The following is a 22,927-nucleotide window of genomic DNA, read 5'->3' as shown; positions in this document are numbered from 1 at the left end:
TCTGTCAAATGCTCTACAGCACTGCGTTCAGGCTCTCCTGAAGGCCTGGCAGCCTCAGGTGAGCAGCTGACCATGCTGGGGATGGGGTTGTGCTTAAAGGGAAAAACAGAGCTTTATCCTTTAATCACCTGAGCCTTGGGGTTAGAGTTTAACCCAAGGCATCTTACACTTAAAGCAAGGTTAAAATCTTTTCCCCACATAAGCCTGCATACCTTATTTCACCTGGCTTCAGCCACCTAGGTAGGGAAGTAATTTACTTTAACTGAGCCCTTTGTGTTGATAGGGCTTATCGGCTCCAGCTGATGGCAGGCGCAGTGCTACTACCCTCCTTCTGGGGAGGGTCACTGTGATCACTGTTACTACTTTGAAGCTTGACCTACACTCCTCCTCAAAAGGCAGGACATGGAGGGTCTCTGGTGCTTGTTTGCATCAAGGTATCATACACAGGGACGTGAGCTTCTCATTGTTAGTCAGAAAGGCAAGGTTTTTAGAGAAATATGATGAACTTCAGGGGCTTCATAAACTGGACAGAATTAGATCTTAGATTTGAATACCCTAAGTTCTCAAGTCCCCCTGAACTCTCTTGTTGATTTAACCTGTCCACCTATTATTACATGTCCTTTGAGAATACTGCAGCAACTCAGGCTAGTCATCACATGCAATAATAAAATTTCATTAGTCAATTTTGCACGTTTTCAAGTCACTGTTTAAGCAAACATTTCCTACCATCTTTGATTTGCAGACAGCGAAAAGCTTGCATTGTTCAGGCTAATTTTAATGACAATTCTCTTTTCTTGTGTGCCAAACTCCTCAACCAAAAAAGTGGTTTCAAAGCTATAAATCTCCCCAAACAGTCTCCATCATTCACTCTTACCCCAGTTTTGGACATACCACCTTCAAGAACAGCCACTCTTTCACTCCTCCGTAAACCCACCAAGCTCATCCCTGTCTATGTTCCTCTGAGCCTCTTCCTAAGACAAGGAGGAGATGTGCTTCAGGGGTGGGAGCGGCATGGTAGTGAATGTGGTTAGGAACATGAAAGGCAGTTTATTCTCACAGTTCAGTCGCTGGCCCACCCTCCAGGCTCTTGGACTGGCCTACCTTGGCATGCAGGCTCTGTGGTTTGTTGGAGAGGATGTCTGCAGCTTCCCTGCAGCGGGTGGAAAGGTTCAGGATGGCAGCAGCTGCTGCTATGTGGGTGTCTTCACTACATTGACCGTAGCTATAAGAGCTGGCACGGCAAGGGCTCTGTGTGTGGGCACCGGCACTAGGCAGTCGATTAGGAAATTTCCCTGGATTTGAAAAATGCTTTGCTGTTGAAAAGAGATTTGATTAGCAATTGCATGTACATGGTTTTAGTCATTAAATAGGTTTGTTTTAAAGATATAACTTCTTGCATTAAAATATGTGAAGAATGAATTAAAACATGATCCATTATGCACTGGTATATTAAATGAAGGTTATTCAGATTGGTTTTCACAAAAGTTCAAAGATCAAATGATGTGATTGCTGGAAAAAATGCATATTCTCTTAATTTTTTTTTTTTTTGGTATTTATACTTCTGATGACAAAAACTCCAATGCTAATGTTATGGGGCAGGTGCACTGGCAGCATTTGTGGCAAAAATTGTATATTAAAAATCACACTAAAGAAAACACAGAGGCTTAAGGCTTGTACATCTCTAAGCTGTGTATGTGTTAGGACCACTATTCCAGTAGGGAAAAACTACATATCTTTTCAATATTTGTTTTCATAATAACAAGTTATATTTAGATACAGAATTGCATTTTTATTATTTGTTACACAGCTTTGCTTTGTAGTTAAACCAATAGAAGTTGTTCTCCATCCAACTAGATGAAACTAAATAGACTGCAGAGTATTTAATGAGCTGGCATTTTGCATATTCAGGTAGAGTATGATGAGTAAAGGACAGAGGAAATGTTCTCAAGGTGAACAGAAAGGCAATGAGATATCAAGGCTGAATTTCTGTTTTATGTTTCTGTTGTGAGTACCAAAGCATTGCTGAAAGATAGAATTAAACATATTTCTCTTCACTCTTGGTGTTTGTAAACATCACTAAACCCCAGATTTAACACCCGAGAGTTAATGTGGGATCATATGAAAGCATTTAGTTATTTATTTTGCTGTAAATATTGTTTATTTTAAATATTTGGTTATTACTTTTCATAAAACAAAATTTGAAACATTACCAAATGTTATCCCTATATAAAAATATGAAAATGTCACTGAATATTTCACATTTTAAACTAATATTTATATTATGAGTATATAGATTGCTCTTATTAACTACCTTTACCAGAATTAAATCTGTTTATGTTTTGTATATTTTTAATAAAACGCTATGAAACTGTACATAATATTATGTAGACAGATACAAAACTCAGGTTCTCAGTGGTTATTTATGTTGGTTGGGATATATTTTTGGTAAGAATAGATAAAATATCTTTTGGAGTATAATGTACTTGTTGACGAGCAGACTCCTTTCAAGTCTGTTTTTATCCACTGTTGGGTTTTACACAGTGTTCTAGTTCTTTGAAAGAGGAGATTGATAACACAGACTAAAGCAAATATGCTGTGTTCTAAGAGCACTCAGTCTAGGTAAGTAGATGTGAGATCAAATGAATTTCATAGAATTATAGAATATTGTATAAAATTCATGGTCTGTGGAGGACTCAAAGTGGGACATTATTTCACTTCTTCTCTTATGATTAAGTTACCAAAATGCAGAAATCATTCCTGACTTTATTGCCAATGTTCACTTTCTCTCACTTTCATTAGAATATTCAAGGACTTCAAACAACCTGAAAAAAATGTATTAGTAAAAACACCAACTTTTATATGTAATAGCATTGTTGAGTTATCATCTTTATAGAAGATGTATTAGCATTAGAGTATTAATATATTTTAAATGTTTCTACATAAATCCTTTAATTTGTGGATAAACAGTTCCATAGACACACATTTTTTTTCTAGTAAAATCTTGATTTCTAAATTGTGCTTATCAGACTTTTCCTTTTTTCTCCTACTTTCAGTCTGAACCTTTTTACTGAATTAAGTAATGTTTTAAGTAGTATTTCAATATCTTACCTATTAATTTCCATAATTTCACTATGAATCTAAACTACTTTTATTTTAATACCTATTACAGTTTTCAATATATTTTCTTATTAAAGCTTTATAAAACATACATAAGTGTTCATTTGTGCTTTTTCATTTATATTTATTTATTATTTACTTATTTAGTTAATTAGTTTAGTTTACATTTTTTATTAAATTTATTGGGGTGATTCTGGTTAACAAAATTATACAGGTTTCAGGGACACAATTTTACAAGACATCATCTGTACATGGTACCGTGTGTTCACCACCCCAATTCAAGTCTCTGTCCATCACCATTTATACCCCCTACATTCTCCTACACCTCTCTCAATCCCCCTCCCCACCACTGTTTTCAGTATATTAATCCCAGTCCCAGCCAAATGCGCAGTATTTAGACTCAACAATAGCACCATACTTATAGAATAATTAATGCGTTAACTAATGGTTATATTCAGCATAACTTCACATAAAATCAGTACACTGATCAACTTATTATTTTATTTTACTGTATGATATATTTTCTCTTAGCATTAAGCATATTTGAATACACAATTCTACTAACACACACATACACAACACACATATTTTTAGAGTAAGTATTATAATTCAGTGCTTACATTCAGGAAATGGTGATGTTTTTTGTCCTTGACTTGTTTGTATGAGGGGGCGTTTACCAAAAACCTGTGCATCAAAGCTGGCATAATCAAATGGTACTTTTCCAAATTTTTCTTGTTCTTTTGACACTGTGGCTTTGGGAGAGGTGATGGCTTGTGATCGGAAATTGAATTCTAATTGCTTCACCAAGCTTGTCCTGAGGAGTTCGAAAGAAATATGGTCAAACTATTGTTGAGCATATAAACATCAGAATTTAAAGTAGATCAGATGTGTCATGCTTATAGGTACCCACAGAGACACTGCACTGTGGGAAAGAGCTGGGGTTATGTTATGGCCAACAGAGCACAGTGCTCTGCACGAGGAGGAATGAGACAGGGAGGCACTTTGGGTTCTGGGGGGCTAAGATGAGGTTTCATTTTATATATCTGAGGCTCCCATCTGCAAAAGAGAGAGGTACAATTTTCTATTCATCTTATGCATTTGCCACAGGAACAAGTATCTGATGTATGTTAGCACTTTGAGCTCCTTACAGAAAAGTGCCATGTGACCCTTATTAGTACACTGACAAGAAAGTGCATATGCTGCTTGTTAGGACTGTTAGTCAAATTAGTAGTGAAAAGCCATGACTGTAACTAGTGAGGGAAAGACATTATATTCAGTTCAGAAGAAGCGATGCTGAACTCTCTGCTCTGTTCAGCAGAACTAGCAGGAGCCTAACACCTAAAAGAGGCAGTATAGGCACCAGAAAATTGAGTTCTAAACTCTGAGTTTCTTTTTAGGCTTTTTACCTATCTGGTAACTTCAATCTGAATGCTTTTGCTAATTTAAATAATATTATAAATAGTATTTCAATAATTTAGCTATTAAATTGCCATCATTTCAATATAAAACTAAATTATTATATTATTGTAGCTATCACTTTTTTTTTTCAATAAAATTACTCCAATCGAAGCTAAATGTGAATTAAAGATTTCTTTAGAATATTGTATTTGGGTTAAATAAGGGCATCATATTTGTGTAGTACCAATTTCAGCCAACAAGAATATAAATGTTCTATTATGATCTAATGGTAAAAGAACATAAATGAATATACAAATATACCTTTCAGAAATTATGTATATATATATATATATATATATATATATATATATAATCATTAGTTTCCTATCAAAACATGCCTTACTCATCAGAAGGTCAAAGTTTTGAGGAAAATTCTTAGATTTGATAAAATTGTTTTAGCTGAAACATAAAAATATTTGAGATTAATCTTGCTATTGTTTATATAACTTGGTTTATGCCTCTAATTTGCACAAGTATTCTAGTCTAAGACAATGTTTATTTCTTAATAAATGAGCAAAATAAAATATAATGTTAATCCTATACTTGATAAATAACCTACTTAAGGAAAAAATAGAAAATGCAGTAATACTAAGACTCTTGTTATAAGATTTTAAATTGATAGTTATTCAGTAAAGTTTATGCACTTTACTTGACATATATTCTTCACTCATGTGATCTGAATGCCTATTTTTACTCTTAATGAAATCTATAGAATATTAATAGAAGCCAAATCTCAAAAATATTCCTACTACCTATTTTACATTTCAGTGTCTTAGTAACAACAATAAAGATTTATTCATCTGTTTTAATTCTGAAATCACTTTTCTTATGCATATGTTTTTGTATCAATAAATATATAACTTCATATTAAGTGTCATCATATATAATTTACTACTTAGGTAAAGTATGGTCTTTTAAACTACCAGAGATTTTGATGCACCTAGGACCAATAAAAATTATTTTATTAATAGTTATCAACTTAGGTGGAAAAGAAGGATGAATATGTAACATCACATAGTTTGAGTGGTATGAGTGATTTATGATGGCATAGTCTCTGTGCAGAAAGGTCAAGTCAACCATAAGGAAGAGCATAGCTGACCAGTGGAATAGATTGCATTTAGTGATGCAGAATTTTGATTAATATTTGTTATCATACACTTTGTTTCTTCTAGATTTATCCACACTATGTTACATATTTATACAGATTAATTTCAAGTGAAACGTCTGGAGGGTCTAGAAGTTCATTTAAGTGACAATATGATCAACTGAACCAGCCTCTCAAGTAGATATTGGTAGCTGAAAATGAAGGTCAGGCCATAGTGAACTAGCACATGAGAGGTGACAGACCAATTGTGTAGGAGCATGGTGTAAGTATAGTATCAGTGATGTCATGGGAGGATCATACCTGTGAACTTGGTCAGGACACTGCCCAGTTTGAGGAGAATCAAGCTGATTTTTGTCCTGGGACATTGCCAGTTTTTCAGCTGCAGCAATTGGACAACCCGAAAGACTGTTAAAAACAACAACAACGGAGGATTTGAGTTAAAAAGATAATATAGTTTCCTCTGGCATGTACCTCACAGAATACTTGGCATGCACTGAATATTATGGCACTTTAATAGTTCACTTAGCACCATGCTCATACTGAGAGATCCCAAAGGGTTTTGCAAACTATAGTGTCAACATTTGTCCCTCAACCACATCTCAGAGGTGGTAGATAACAAGTTCATTTTAAAAATAAAAATGTTACATAAGAGATAAATAACTAAATTATTCTGAAACTTCATAATGTTTAAAATGAAAAGTGCTTGCTTCAATTGCAATGTATGCAACTATAGACGTTGCAATGATAAGTCCATGCTTTATCTTTGGATCTTTAGGAAAATGTAAGGGACTCTGTTGGATGTCTTAGATTAAATTCAAAGAATAGAATATAAAGATTTCTGGCAATGTGCTTATGAATCAAATAGTATCTCCTGACCACATAATCTATACCTAATATAATACACATAAAACAAGGGCATTTTCACCAAAAATATTTACTTGAACACAATATACTTGTATATAAATGCACATGTGTTTTAAGATAGTTGAAATTTCAATAAGATGAATGTCCATGAAGTGTTATAATGTTTAGCTTCATCCTGATTTATAGTCAAAACTGCAGTATATTGAAGCCTTTTTGGTACCTTTTTAATGCTTACAGAATGGGGTTAAATATTACTCCTAAGTAATCTTTTCAATGTCAGAACAACCATGCTGATATTCTAAATCAAAAGAGAAAATATTTTACTTGTATGACTATATGAATGTGTAACCCTAGCCTTCAAATTTAACATTTTTGTTAGCATAATTGACTGTTAAATGAACATTTCTAGAAAAGTAAATAATGAGATCTTTTTTTTTTACTTTGCACAAATTGAGAATATTTTTTATTCAAGTGGTAAGGTACTTGATATCAATGCAGTGATTTGGATAACACCTTGTTAGTTTCTTATTTTCTTGGTGGAAAGTGTCTCTCACTTCTTTTCATAATGTAAAAGGATAACAACTCATCACAATTACCTCCTGTGGGTGTTGCGGTTGCTGTTCACATGCCCTCTTCCTGTGCATCCTGGGGTGGGACACTTGAGCACATTTTCATGCATGGCAAGAACTAAACGCAAAATATCACATAAAAGGAAAAAAAATAGTATACCACAAATACATAACACACTAACAAATTGAGTTTTCAACTTTGTATTCAAATAAATTTAGTTACAGAATCCACCATGCTCCCTCCCATAGTTATTGTGGTTGAAGTAAATGAGCACTTAAGGACTTCAAAAATTAAATTCAGCAAGCTTGTCCAAGTTTTAGGTTTTCTAAACTTCATATTATGGTGTTATCATGACTTAAATGAGACTCGTCGTCGGCAGCCGTCCGTCTCGAGAGACGATGGTGTAGCTTCTTAAGAGTCTATCTGCACCGCCGAGAATGGCTGTGCAGTCCGACTCGGGAGTGACACGGTATCTGTCTCCTCTCGTGTTGAATCGACATCTTGCGATGACGCTGGAGTGTCCTCTCCAGTGAAGCTGAAGCTACAGAGCCTGGGCAGGGTGATATGGAGGGTCTGCTGTTGCCCATGCAGCAGACCCCCCCTCTCTTCGCAGCTGAAGGGTCCAAGGGAAAGACGGAGTCAATACAGCTTGGCTTCAGGTGCGCCGCAGGAGTTGCCGGTGTTGACTACAACGTCAAACCGCCTTAGGGACTCCGGCTCCGGATTTTCTGTCAGGGTTTACTCCCTTAGCCTTTCCCCTGAAGAGGTATGCCGCAAGGCAGCGGAGGTTTTTTGGAGTCAGAGTTTTCCTTCTCTGATGTGCCCTGACTGGAAGATCGAACCAGCGACACTTAGCTCGCAGGCCGACGCTCAATCCACTGAGCCAAACCAGCCAGGGTATTAAATGAGACTATTCTGCTTATATTTAACTTAAACTGAAAGATTCATAAACTTCCTTTCACATATATGTGCTTTTCCTTGGAGCAAAGGGAAAATAGTATGTCAAATAGTAGTTCTATCTTTTTCTCACAGTGTGAAGTTCTGAAAATAGTCTTCTTTATTTTCTAAGAGGTATTATTTTGATTCTTTGTCCATCACTTCCTGCTCCTCACTGCCACTGTCATTTAATTATTGGTGAAAGAGTATGGTTGAGGTAATCAGTTTGAGAAACTGCTAATCCTGTGGGACAGTACTGAGTTGATTTGAAAGAAAAAAATAAAAAAGAAAAAGAATGCTTCTGGGAAGCGTGATATTGAGGTATCCCCATCACTGTGATTTGTATCACTCAAGAGGTGTTTCAATAAGTAGGTTCAAAAAGTAGAGGATATAACACAGAGATACTTGAAAACTTAGGAATCTTTTCCTTTCCTTCAGTTTCCTGGCTCACAGTGGGCATGTATGTGGGGAGACCAGCTAAGTTTTGTTCTTACTCAGGGCCCACAGCTGCTATAGGATATCCTGAACAACATCATAGACCTTACATGACCCTAAATGCAGAAGCAGGTCAGGAGGATATTTGTGAAGTAATGCACTTTCTGTATTTAAATGATGCACTGAGGCTAACACTCATTGTGGGCTTATGGAAGCCATACCTCCAAGTTAGAAAGGACTGTACAGTCACACAGTGTATTAACCATGACCTTTATTTTCTGTATTCTGATGCTTTGACATCTGTGGCCTTGCTAACCCTGGGAAGACTGCCCCATCAAAGGGCTACCCCATTCCTAAAAACAGTAAACACTTTTCAAACGCACACCAGCCATTTGGAGCCCTTACTCAACTGCCTCATTCATTAGGTTCTGGCACAATAGGACACTTTGCACCTGCCCTAATCTTCCAGGGCCAAGGTGTGAGACAATGCAGACAGACCCCAAACCTCAGACCCCACTGAAAGAATTCGCACTAGCCAATCTTAAGTCTGCTTACTCTGTTCCTTTCCGTGTAAACCACTATAAAATCTCTTGCCCACAATTCGCCCCTTACTCTGCCCCTTGACTGGCTCTGGTACTTCCCAGCATGATCCTGCCTGGTGAGGCCTGCCCACTTCTCTTGGGAACTATGAGTAAGAAATTATCTTCTCAATGTGAGTCATCTCCTGATCTATTGGCCTGACTCTACTCACATTTTCTATTAGTACACTAATATATATTTTAAACACCAGACTAGATGAAAATTATCTTGATAAAATTAAAGAAAACTTTATATTTCCACTACTAATTCCAAATTAGAGGAGAAAGAGGATAACATTGAGATGCTGTGGAATTTATAACAAGGCACCTACTTCTTTTAGGGCTAAGCAGTACTCACTTTCCAAGGGAACCCGCACTTTGTGGGGGCACCCTGAAAGGCTGCGGTGATGGGGGTAGAGACCTGTCACATGTCCTGTGCCATCGCACCCAGGGATGGGGCACTTGGTCTCCCTCTTTTCAGGCCTTGGTGAATCTACAAAGAAATGAAATTGAGAGATTAATTTGGTTAGTTTTTTTTCCCTTCCCTTTCAATAGAGTGACCTTGTTGGGTGACATTCTCACTTTACTCAATTTTATCATAAACATTCTTCTCACATTGCCTTGAATAAAAACCCTCAACTAAGACCTGTGGAAACATAAAAAGTGTTTTCAATTTTTTTGGTTTCCTAAGCCAAGGCTCACACAGGGCAAGGGAGTGTTAAAATACAGAGATGGTTTCAATTTGTCATGTCACAGATTATAGTTAGAGCCTCATTATGAAAAAGCAATTCCACACCACAGAATATATAGGCTTCTGAAAAGAAAAAAAAAAGTGAGAATGAAGAAAGAATTTATTTAAACAAAAAACTATCTCCTACTGAAGAAGTCTGGAAAAAGTCAGGATCAAAATTACCAAATGAAAAAGCCATCATAACTGAGAAAGGCATTGCTGGCTCTGTCACTCATGAAGCATGCGGCTCCAAAATTCAAGTCCTACTGGCTGCTCCTGGACATGTGTGGACCCTGCTTTCACAAGAGTTAGGAGCGAGTGTTAAGAATGCCACCTCATATCATGCCAACCAACCAGCAGGCTGTCGAGGCCCAAGGTTCCAAAACACCAGTGCTTTGCCATTTTGGATCCATAGGCAGGGGCCACAGAAAAGGAGCTGTTGCTTTTATTCAGAATGCAGAAATTAAAATTAAGTCAATAGGAAGAGGGTTTGACAAAGAATTGTTCTTGTGGGAGTCTTGTAGAGAATGGAAGTACAAAGAGCGGAGGCTGCCTTCAGTGGTCTGCAGAGCGCTGCCAGGAACATGAGGTGGGGTTAGGGACCACAGGCACAGCCAGGTAGGGAACCAGGACACCTTGTAAATCATTTTGTCAGTCTGCCATGGAACGGCAGCAGAGGGAAGGCTGAAGACAGCTCAGGGTCTCAATCTTCTGGCATATGCATTGCTGAGGGTTAAAAGGTTATCTAAATGTATAAAATAAATGAGAACTACCATGAATACTAAGGAAGCTAGAGATAATAGAGAGGCCTTCTTCAGAATTTTCATATTCGTGTTGGAGATGGAGATGGTAAATGAACCTAAAACAGAAACACATTCATATAGTCCAAACTGCCCCCCTCACTGGTGCATGGAATGATACACAAGCCATAGGGACATGGCTGTTACTCAGCATTCTGGCATTTACAGGAACCAGAAGCAGAACACACAGAGACCTCAGGAAAAAGGACTTGCATGGAATGGAGGCAGCTGCAGGCTGCTCAGAACATGAAGTATCAAGAAGAATGAGCACACTTGGTGCTGAGAGCAAAAATAATCTGTATAATCCTGCTGCTAGAAAGCTGCCAGCGATGGACTTGGGGGCAGAATCCTGCCTTGGGGGTGTGTGTGGAGGGCACACATGCTCCTCTCCAAGCGTGGCCCTGGGAACAGAGCGATGTTGCGGACGCTGCCGCCGTCTCCAGGGCGGGAGGCGGCAGCGAGCAGACGTGTCTCTGTGATAGTATGCTACTCCAGTTGTTGGATTACAAACGGTCCTGGGCAGATGGGCACAGCAGGTTGTATGTAATGCAATTATTTGGGAGCATGGTTTCAGCAAAGGGAGGAGCCAAGGATCCTTCAAGTTGTCACAAATGCAGAATTGGGGGAGGGAGGGAGGAACAGAAAGGTCCGTCTAAATTGTGAGAAATAAACAGCAGAAAGATAGGGATGCCTTGAGAAACAGGCATTTTTATTTCATGAGAGACGGGATTTAAATGCCATGATATAGAGAATATACTCTTTTCTGTAAGAGACAAAAGGGCACATTAAGAGCTTTGACATGTTCTGTGATTTTTATGGATATAGATTTAATTTAATCCAAAAATGTTTCCCAATTTCAAGTTGATTTGGAAATGTACTATCTGTAGACTACTAGTCAAATTCCTTGAAATTTGATGATAGTGAAATTAGGAGGAATGACACCGTGTGAGAGTGAATTAGAAAAAAGGAGAAGCAATATGTATTTTGGTGCCTTTCCTCTCTTGGATCTCATCCAGGTGAGGACACATTTCTAAACCATATTGAAAGGTTTGGCGTCGAGTGTTTCCCCTCCTTGCCACACTATTTGTCTACAGGAAGCCAGAGAAGGTGTGGGAGATAAGGCAGGGCTGGCACTTGACCAGGTGTGGTTCACTGACAGTCTGTCAGGCCCCTTTGTCTATTAGCCTCTTCTCTGTGGATGAAACAAAGATGCTGATGAAATCCTCTATAGGGCAGAACCTGTTTGCAGGATAAGAAGCCAGAGCTCCTGTGATGCTCAGGCCTGGCTCCTCTACTTTGATTTTCTTTGCAAAATGCTGCATAATGACCTTATACTCTGGTGAACTTATGCCCTGGCTTCCCTGGGACTGTCCTATTCACATCTGATATACACGTGCAGTTGTTCACATCACTCCCCTTCACTCTAAACGTGATCTAGGCTGTACAATAAATTATATGATGACTCTACTTATATTGTGACCTAAAATCTCACTAGATGCTTAGTAGCAACAGGATAGCCAAACTCTTTTTTTAATTTTAGAATTGCTGACTCATCTGAAGGCTTGGATAAAACAATATTTTAAAATCCTACTGTTCTCTCATTAACAGCAGTCACATGCCCAAGACTTATAGAAAACTAAGATGGTATTTTGAAGAACATGACTGTCATTTGGAAAAGTGTTGACTTAGAATCATGGAATGCATGCCAGAGAAAAAAAAGTGAGTCTTAGGCTACTGGCTCCCAAATGTGGAAAAAGGAACAGGAAAGTGAATATTTATTTTGGACTCTGTAGGCATTCTCTAGACTAAGCCTATAGTTTTCCTGAGTTTCACCCCCCCCCCCTCTTTTATACTAATCTGTTTTGGATCTCCATGCACAGGCTTTTAACATCCCAAGGCAGCACCATACTCTATGCAATAAGATATACTATTAATTCATGCAGCCCCATTAGTAATTCAGTAAATCTATAATATCATGCCTTGCTAATTTTTGAAAACAAAAAAGATTCAAAAGTTCAACAAAATTGACCAAAGGATTATCAAGTATTTTAAGCTATAGCACAAATAATCAAAATTTCTCCAAATACTGGATTTCATTGCCTGCAAGCTTTCATTAATTGTAAGATGCAACATTATTTTATGTGCTAGTAAGAAAGAAAAAAAAAACTATTAACATTAAATTATAGCACATCCTTCTGATTTCAGAGATATTTAACTGGAAAACTATATATTTTAGAATGAAATATAATATATTAGATCTTGTGGGTTGGGAGAATTTGAAGAAAATTTCATTTTTTTTCTGAGTTTGTAGTTCATTAAAAAAGAAAACACAGAGATAAGTCCAACAGTTGCATATTAGTGGAGTACACAGAGCTAAATACAGTGTCCTTTCCCAAAACATAAACTAGTCATCAATATTCTGTACCCATCCCAACCCTGGCAGTATGTTTGTGTAGCATTATCTTGTTCATCACTACATGACATTATTTTATTCTTTTTTGTTTTCTCAGCTCTGAGCTGCAAGATTATGCCAGACAAGATTTCAGGGGAGTACTAAAATGGACTTAAAATGACAAGATATATCATTCATTTCTGCATAAATATCAGCAAGCAGAATATCTAAATATTCTCATAAGCACAAACTTGGGGCTGCAACCTTGATTTTCCCTAATTCTGTGGTTATCAGACTTCAGGGTTTCCAAGAGTCACTTCACAGACTTGCTTTAAAAAAATTCAAGTTCTGGAGCAATGAGTCTGATGGGATCCTGAAAACACCCATCTTAAACAAGCCTTCTAGACACCATTGTTGGTGAAAATTCACTTAATTGTAGGAATCATCATCAGTCCCACCTGGTGCAAGGCCGGGGGTGGGTTTATCTTTAGGGCAGAGGAGACACAATTTCCCTAAAGTTTGAGGAACAATTTTAAGCATATTTACTACCTCATTCAAGCTTAGCACAGATATTTGAGGACCCTGAGTTAGAGAGCTTGTAAAAGGCATAGACTTATGAAGGGATTAACAGCCACTTTTATCATGAGTAGGCTCAGATAGATCATCCTGCCTGAATTGCAAGTACTTTGACATTATTTTGAAGCGTAAAGACAGTCAGATGATCCCAGAAAGAGGGTGGGAAAGAAAAAAATAAATCCCTGGGATTGATTTGATTAATACAATGATTTAAAATCCAATAAGTACTAATGTACTTCTAATGTCCAATAAAATACTTTTAAAAATATACTATATACATTAAAAGAAATAGAGAAAATGATTCTTTTATTGTATATGAAAACATTGTAAAACTGACCAAACTTAATCTGAGAACAATTTAGAGAGTAGAAAACCAAAAAGAAATTGCTCATTTTATAATATAAGTTAGCTTTTAAATTGTGTTACATTGTCAAAAAAGCTAACTGGAAGAATTAATCAAATCTTACTAATTTTTTTCCAACCCTAAAGCAATTTTATTTCTAAAATAAATGCAAAATACATGTCTTACGTTTATTGTTAAAGATTTGTCTTCCACCCATGTCAGTAACTTTGGTTTGTTTCCTTTCCCCTGCTAGGTGCTCCAGTAGAAACCTGTCCAACTCTTTGCAGGTGTTATGGAAAACACAGCGTCTCTCAGCCTGCAGAGCAATTGCCTGCTCCAGCAAATTTAAATTCCCCTTTGCTTTCTCCAGGTCAACAGACTCTTCACTCATCACTGCCAGGCACTGGTTATCATCTTCCTCAACCCCAGGGAATGAGACCCGGTCTTTGCCATCCAATGGTTCCATGTGAACATCCGGGGGGTCTGTCCTTTCTGTTTCAGAGTCACACCTATTTTCACAAGAGATAAATTTGTCACCTTCAGTTTTTATTTCAGTAACTTCCAATATGTCTTTCCCATTATCCACTAAAATATACTTTGGGACTGTATGTGGTTTGGTTTCTTCTGAGAAGTTGGAGCCACTGTCCCAGCCATTCTCTGTACTTTCAGAGTTACTTTCATTGTCGTCGGAGGAGCAGAACCTTAGCTGGGAGTCATTGATTCTGTCTTTTCCATCATCAGAATGAATCATAAAGCACTCATCTACTTCATCGCTCTCTGCTTTCAGAGACTGGATGCCACTGTCATTTAAATTTTCATTTACAGTCTGAACAGATGCATTTTTTTCAAATTTCCCCAAGTGCATTAAAGATTTGACCACAAGCTCTTGATAACAACCATATCTGTCTTTCTTCCCATTAGAGTTTTCTTGTGCAGTTGAGTGAAAACTCTCATCCATAGGTTTTATCATGATTTCTTCTATGGAAAAAGAAAAACAATATTAAAAAAAAAAGAACACAAAATAGTTTAACAAAATTATTTCAAGAAAGTTATTTAAATTTATTTAATAATTTTAAATTATTTTAGAAATATTTTCAAAAATATGTTAGGGAACTATATATAATACATACATATGCATGTATATATAATATGTGAAATACATGAATATGTAGGCTCTATAAATTTTTAAAACATTAGGGAGAAAATATATATCTTCTTAAAAAAATAAAACATAGCTTAGTTCTTCATATTCTGAGAATAACCTTCCAAAATATGAGCTACTAGAATTTTCAGTATATTAAGAACTAAGTGCTACTAAGGTACTGAAATAGACACATGACAGTAGCAAAATGCTCAATGTGAAATCATTATTACTATACCTCTATATTTGCATACTTAGTCACCTAGAAGGAAATCAAATATATACAATGCCAGACAATATAAAGGAAATATTAATTAGATTTCTCTGTTAGCATAGCAATGTAGTTTCAAAATATATGTTTTCTACCTTAGTATTTTTTTCAAACATATTTTCAGATTTTACGGAATTTTAGTTAACATACAAAATACAGCTACATGACAACAACCACAAAAATTCTGAAGCTTTCAAGACTTCTTGACTACTTTTCATAATTGTCAAGCAAAACTTCCATCCGAGGGACATATAAGTAAATGGGAAAATTAGTGTGATCAAATATCTTAAATAGCAACACATTTTCTAGTCTGATACTTTGTGCATGTGTGTACAAAGGAAATGAGACAAGAGATGGGGATGACTGGGGGATGTTGAATGTTAACTAGTTGTTCTCTGTACAGAGCCAACTGGAGTCTTGACAGGCAAGGAGCCCCATGATGGAGAAGAAGCTCTGAAGTACCAGTCTGTCTAGGAAAGTCTACTGGATCTCTGTTGTTCCAGTGCAGTTGTTAGGGTCACCCCCTTTTCATTCTCAACAATGTGTTACTAGTTAGTGTGACAAGATATTGTGTATATATATATGTACACACACACACACAGATATACACACAAGATATTGTGTATATCTTGTTAGTGTGACAAGATATTTTGTATATATGTATGACAATATATTATGCATATATGTGTGTGCATGTGTCCCAGTGCAAACACACCAGTAAATGGTGCAGATTCTTTGGTGACCTAACCCTTGTCTAGCACAAGGTGTATTCTAGTGAGAATGGCACCCAGCACATACCAGCCTGTGAAATACCAGGCAACCCAGGTATGTTCCTCTTAGTGAACACTACGACCAAAAAAAAAAAAAAAAAAAAAAAAAGGAGGAGGAGAAGGACCATCCATTTCTGTGTCTCAAAAGGCAGGGTGGGGGGATGGGCAACACAAAATAATAAGCCACCTTAAAGACTGCTAAAGACACCAAGTGAAGTGCATTCTGTGTTAATAAAAATCTTTGGAGGAAAAGCACAGCCATCTAATGTGAGGGCTGTGGGAGAGGGTGTCAGTGCAGAAGACAATGAGCCTTTTTTTCTCTCATTTAATTTTTTTAATAAACATTGTCTCTGACAAGGACACTCAAAAATATATCTCCATCATCTTCCTTTCTGGTAATTATCTCCCTAAATCAACACTGGACTGCCAGGATCAAGTAAATATTGCCATAGTAACTAAAAGCATTTTTGGATGAAGAGAAGAATTTAGTCACAACACTAGCCCCTTTAAATAATGCTGATTATAGGGTGCAATCTTTTGTTGGGATCTATTCAACATAAACTGAAAAATTTAACATTTTACTTCCTAGAAAAGAGGCCAGATAAACAAGCACATAATATTTGATAGGATGGTCTATTCTCTCCTGAATTCATATCAGAGAAACTCCAGGTTTAAATAATATATTAAACATAGTCTAAAATGCAAATTAAGTTTTTCTCAATATCACGGTTGGTGATTAAGAGAAAGTGTAAAGGGTTATGATAATTTTAAAGTATTATGAACTACAGAAAACAAATAAAAAGCATTTTCAGTGAATATGCTCAATTCATTGAACTATTCTCTCACTCCACTTAACTACCCACATGTGTACAATAATGATTTATAGACATTATACCTAATTATGCATATTTGGGCTGTGGTAGAGTGCTAACAAAAGCTCTAGAAAGCAACAATTACCTCTGTTGCTTAGCTACATAGTTTAAAATATTCCTATTAAGTGCAGATCACCAGAGAGGCAGGAGTGACAAAAATGCACATGTGCACGACAATGCACTTCACTGTGTTGTTGCCAACTGCTAGCATTTTGGGTCATTTCCAGTTTACATAATTGCTTGGTTCAACTGTTTGTTATATGCTAAAAGAAAATATTTATTAATTATTCTTCAGAAAAACAGGAGTCCTTCCAATAGCCATGCCTATGTGCATCACACGTGACAGCTTCCAGGGATGGTCTGCAAACCTGCAAATCAACTTTTTATGTGCCCGTCCCACCCTGGCTTTCACTGTAATTATAAGGAAAAAATAAATTTGAGTGAGCTTTTGAACCTGACAGATCTGTGACAAGACACTTGTTTCTCCTAGCTTTGTAATGGACTGCCTACTTTTTAAAATACTAGTGTGTTTCTATTTTCCCTGGTGTGACTTATTTTGTGCCTTTGCCACTTAAATCGCTAAAAGATTCCTGCCTTTAAAGTCAGAGCTACCTAAGTTTGATTCTGGCCTGGCACTTGTTTCTGTTCAAACTAAAACATTTCCCTTAACACCTCTGATCCTGGCATCCTCACGTGCATAGTGAGGCACGCTGAAGGCATCACACAAGAGCACATGGAAAGGAAGTGACACCTAACAGGTATTCAGTAAATGATGCCTCTCTTTCTGTTTCACTAGATGCTATTTTACATGATAATAAAGGCAGAGAATACATAGGGCCCACCACATATGAGATGGGGCTTATTTATTTATTTATTTAGAATTAAGTAGTGGAACTAAGTTCCGTGAAAGAGTACAATAAGCAGTGCAAAGAAGGTTTAAACTGGTTATCACCCACACCACACATGCGAGGGCACAGCTTACCAACTGACCCAGAAAGCTGCATGTGCAGAGGGAAATCTTTTTGGCTATGAAGTCCAGAGTCTAGGGGTTGGGGGAGCGTGGTGTGCCATGCTCTGCTTCAACTGCCTGTGTGACCTTTTCAGGAACCATGTCTTCTGAGTCCTGGGTCCTTATCTTCCTTATCTTTAAAACGAGGATGGTACAACGATACAATGAATGGATGATCCAATGACATCCTAGGACCATAAACTGATATTTTTCTAGCATGGTGTTCAATTCTTTATTTTGTTTAATCTTCACAATAACTATAAGAAAGGTACTTTCAACTCCACTTTACAGAAAGGAAACTGGTTCTAAAGAGCCAAGGGCTTATTCAAGATCACACCACTAGCCAGTAGGGGCCTGAGATCTAGAAAGAGGGCCATGATCTCCCAGCTCCATTCTTGTCACTCTGTAACAAGCTACCCCCAGATTCCACAGCCTAGTAATGTCATATATCATAGCTGATGTTTACAACATACAGAAACCCTTAAGAGAAACTCTTCAGAATACTAGTAACCTATTATTTTTTCAGGTTTGAATAGTTTCAAGAATCAATTTACAGAAAGATATTAGAATATAATTGACAGCTAACTTGCAATGAAAAAAACAAAGACTCCAAAATTATAAATAAACATATATAAAAACAAGTACAACAACGAAACAAAAACTAGCAAATAACCCCACCTCTACTTGCATAATACCATAACAATATAGGTCAGGAAATTCCTAGGTTCCACTTCTGGGAGGAGTCAGAGAGCTGGACAGTTACTAAAGACAGCCCTTTCTCAGTCCTGAGTACATTTCACAATGTGGCAAAGGTTGAATGGGCTGGAGCTGGGGGAGATTTCCTTGTAGAGTGAAAAACAAAAACAAAAATGTTTTTGCCTGTTGTGTAAAAGTTCACATTTGTTTATTTATTTTAAACCAAAGCCTCTACTCTGAGGTACTGGTAATCCTAGAAAGCCTGTGCTAATGGATTCTTGCAGGTATGTTGGTTCTTCTGCATCAAAGCAACTTAAACAAAATAAATCCTATAAAAATCACAACACGTTTGAGTTAGATAGACTCTTTTAGTGTAACTGGATTTTATCATAATTATATTTTTGTTCTGTTTGTATAATTAAGTTACTTTTATAGGTACATTTGTTTTCTAGGCCTCATTAATATGTAAATTTTGCAGGAAGAAAAAGACTTAGAAAAATAAATTTGTCTTTCAGAGTTCTAAAATTGGAGAGGCTTGTCTCTTATTTGCTATTTGTTGAGAGATAATATGTGTTAAAAGTATTATATCTCAGCCCCTTGAGCTCTTGCAACAGGGACAGATTTCCTGGAATCATAAATGGGAGATTCCACATTGGGTTAATCTCACTTTTAGGTTACCCTTCTTTCCTTGTCTGCGTTGGGAAAGTGTATGTTTGTCCCACCAACTGGTAGTCTTCTCTGCTCCAGTGAAGGAGGTGTATCTGCATGGTTTTGCCCACACCCCTCAAAGCCCACCTACAGCTGCTTGAAAGGTAGCCAGTTGAGAGACAGGAGTGTAGTTCTGCCATTAAATGGATATAAGCTCCTGATCTGAGCTTTCATCAGCCTTATACCCTCTCTTCATCATCTGAACTGCCTAATGACAAGACAACTGGGCACACACGTGGCCAGGTAAATACCTTAGGGTACCAGAAATCAATGAGATGAGCGACTAAGAGCCCTTACACTTAGCTCTCTTCCCTTCTGGAGGATGAGTTTTAACTTGCTCAAAGAACTGAAGAAAACTTAGAGATTTTTTCTCTTTTGATAAGAGATAGAAGCACTTGTGACCTGTCATTTCTGGAAATGCTGATTTAATGTTGGTGAAACTTGGCCCAGTCTGATTTCTTTAGGTAGTCAGAGCTTTGAACAAATTAGATTATAGAGCATGGTTAGCTGGAAAATAATTATTTTTCTTGTCTTTCAATTATTTTGTAGTTATGTCCTTTTCAATATTTTCAAGCTGTGTTACCTTAAGCATTAAAATCTCTTTTGTCCTTAATGATCATATCTGTAAAATTATGTCCATAATCATGCATATATCATGTCACTGTAGGGTGGATTAAGCGATATAATTTATATACCTGGAATATATTAAAAATTAAAAAATGATGGCCCTTACTGCTGGAATTTCAGTATATTCACTGTTATTACTAGTGGTTCTAGTACTAAATATAAATACTAGGTAACATCTGTGAACTTGAAAATAGATGTTTATTAGTGTTTATAACTGGAATTTTAACTAAGTATATTTTGACAATGTATTTTTCTTGGTTTATATTATGCATCTATAACGATCATACAACTATAGAAGAATCAGTGGGCAGATCCAGTCCAAGTCTAACCACACCAATTCAAGGGCTTTCTAGATTTCAATCTGCAATCTTCATGAGTCAACAAAATTCTAAACAGCTCAAGGAAACAAAAGAAATCATGGATGATTATAATTTACAGATGAATCATAAGACTTTAAACCATATGTTAATTATAGAAAAGTCAGAACATTTACTTAAACACTGACAAATCAGAATACAACTTTGTTTTAACTACAGAATCTCAACCATTTGCAAGTGAGATTACTGGAGATTTGTTGATTCTGATCCAAGATTTGTGCTCACTCAGCCAATATACTTTTATATATATTTTTTGTTAATACCTATTGTTATTATTATAATTCTATATACAATAAATCTAAAACTCTTGTTACCTTTGGTTTGTATAATGTATACTTCTTTTCAAAAAACAATGTATTTTGTATATTTTGATTTCTATAATGTTGCATTTAGAAAAACATGTGTATTTAATAGAACATCCATATACCTAATTTAATTTTCTAGTAAGTTCAGACTTAGGTTTCCATTTAATTTTTCGTGAATTTTTTGAGAAATTTTCATGTCCTTCAATTTCAGGCTTATGCACTAAGTGGTTGGTGATATTCTGACTCCTGGAGCATTCTGGCTGCCAGGGACAACTGGGAGTAACTGTGACCTGGGAAGAAACATCCTAAAATTCTGAAATTGTAACTATAGATCACTTCAAATGCAAATGGCATTTAATGATTGATTAAAGAATTGAATTAATGAAACTACGTGTGCTTATATGTAAATTAAAATGATTTATTTTGAAAATAATGGGCATAGTGATAAGTTTTCTACTATTCATCATTTTCCTACTGAAGGAGATCATAGACTGCCAACTTTAGGTCCCTTTTGTAGTCCATTGCCACAAATATTTATTTTAAAAATGTTGAAAAGATTAAGGTCCCATTCCACCTGCACTGGTCTATGTTGTTATCAACAAGTATATTTTGGGAAGACTAAATAATTCTATATATGTTTATCAAATGTTTTATTTATGTATGTCATGTCTTAAATATCTTAAAGTTTAAATCTGTTCTTTTATTTTGAAAGGTTCTTTCAGCACTAGACATTTAACCTATTCATGAGTCAAGGTATTCTTCAACCTTAAGGCTTAGTATCTTTTATATTCCTCAAAGAGAGGAACAGTCCAACCCTGCACTTTGAAAATGAACTCAGGGCAAGGACTCTCTGGTGCTTATCTTGAGACATTTCACAGTTGTAGATAAAACTCAGTCCTCAATAGCCCTGGCCAGGTGGCTCAGTTGGTTGGAGCATCCTCCCGTACACCGAATTGTTGTAGGTTTGATTCCTGGTCAGGGCACCACCTAGGTTGCAGTTTCCATCCCAAGTAGGGGCGTGTCCAGGAGGCAAATGATAGCTGTTTTTCTCTCCCTCTCTTTTTCTTCCTCTCACTCTAAAATCAATAAATATATCCTCAGATAAGGATTTTTAAAAATCAGCCCTCAATAAATGGATTGTCAGTGAAACAAATGTTTAATTTTGCTCCCAAATTGGAACATACAAGTTGTATGTTCCACATAAGCTAAGACTGAGTCTTTGGTGCCTTAAGAGTAAAGTTTGGGCCGCTCCTTACTACCTGTGCTAAGGTGAGCATCAGTTTCCAGGAGGTCATCATCCTCCTCTGCTTTGGTCCTGGTGTCACGCCCTTCTTTGCCGTTCATGTTTGGGCTGTAGTGTCGGGGCTTCATCAGCAAGGATTTTCTCTTGTTGACAGGGACACCCAAGACCTGCTCTTCAGCTCTCCTCTTCTTTGCCATGGAACAATCATATGCAGCACTGCAGTGATTGAGGCAAATGAGAACATAGAAAAACAATTTATTGCTATTTGCCTTTTGATTTTCATGAAGCATAACCCAAAATCTGTGGAAACTTGGGACTAAAGGTTCAGGGTTTCCTTTTGGCACACGCACAAAACAGCAGCCTATCCATTGAATTGATTATGGATTCTATTTTACTGCCTATCAAAAGAGTTAAAAAAAATTCATCCTTAATCCTGAGTAAGTGTATGTTAATCTGTGCTTTGCTTGGTAGTACACTAAATACCCAGGGAGGGATGAAACAAGATTTACACTGGTTTGCTAATCCTAAGAAACTGCTAATGTGAAAAATATACCATGGGATACAAAAAAACAATGTCCGGTATGGATAATTCGCAAGGTTTTTCAATAGTTGTTTGCTACCCAACCTGCTTATCTCTGCCACAGCTGCACATCAAACTTGAGATGCCACATCCTGAAGACTGACTTCAAAGAAAGGGGCATAAACAAAGGAGACAAGTTATGAACATTTCATCAACCCATCTCCAGTCACACACACACACACACACACACACACACACACACATGTAAAAAGATGCTGCATGGCATTCTATTTTTTGATTCTCACCCCTTTGGCACACAGAACAAACATATAAAAGGAGAAGAAATAAGATTGGATTTCACAAAAATAGACTACAATTTATCCTTACTCCTCTTCTCATATAGTTTTATTTGAAAATGTTCCTGAGGCGGCCCTTTCAAAATAGGTTTCCCACATACAACTCACTCAGAATTAATGTAGATCAT

General features: G+C 36.8%; 1 protein-coding gene across 4 annotated transcripts in view; it reads right to left on the bottom strand.

Annotated features, from left to right (window-relative positions):
* Positions 1-22,135, bottom strand: part of LOC150004453 (suppression of tumorigenicity 18 protein) — a 61,733-nt gene extending 39,598 nt beyond the window's left edge. Inside the window, exons 1-8 of one of the 4 annotated variants that reach the window (XM_090282865.1) lie at positions 21,940-22,129; positions 14,501-14,882; positions 14,091-14,413; positions 9,422-9,556; positions 7,141-7,231; positions 5,981-6,085; positions 3,738-3,931; positions 1,102-1,313 (exon numbers count right to left, since the gene is read on the bottom strand). In XM_090282865.1, the coding sequence (XP_090138991.1) occupies positions 1,102-1,313; positions 3,738-3,931; positions 5,981-6,085; positions 7,141-7,231; positions 9,422-9,556; positions 14,091-14,413; positions 14,501-14,882; positions 21,940-22,120 (1,623 nt within the window). In that variant the 5' untranslated portion in view covers positions 22,121-22,129. Of the gene's footprint in view, positions 1-1,101; positions 1,314-3,737; positions 3,932-5,980; positions 6,086-7,140; positions 7,232-9,421; positions 9,557-14,090; positions 14,883-21,939 lie in introns of all 4 variants that reach the window. The other 3 variants (XM_090282864.1, XM_090282866.1, XM_090282867.1) reach the window with 3 other exon arrangements.
* Positions 22,136-22,927: the final 792 nt, after the last annotated feature.

Source organism: Furipterus horrens, unplaced genomic scaffold (genome assembly GCF_987537825.1).
Source record: "Furipterus horrens unplaced genomic scaffold, mFurHor1.1.pri manual_scaffold_7, whole genome shotgun sequence".
Lineage (NCBI taxonomy): Eukaryota > Metazoa > Chordata > Mammalia > Chiroptera > Furipteridae > Furipterus > Furipterus horrens.
The sequence above is the reverse complement of the archived record's forward strand: the minus strand, read 5'-3'. Positions and strand labels throughout refer to the sequence as shown.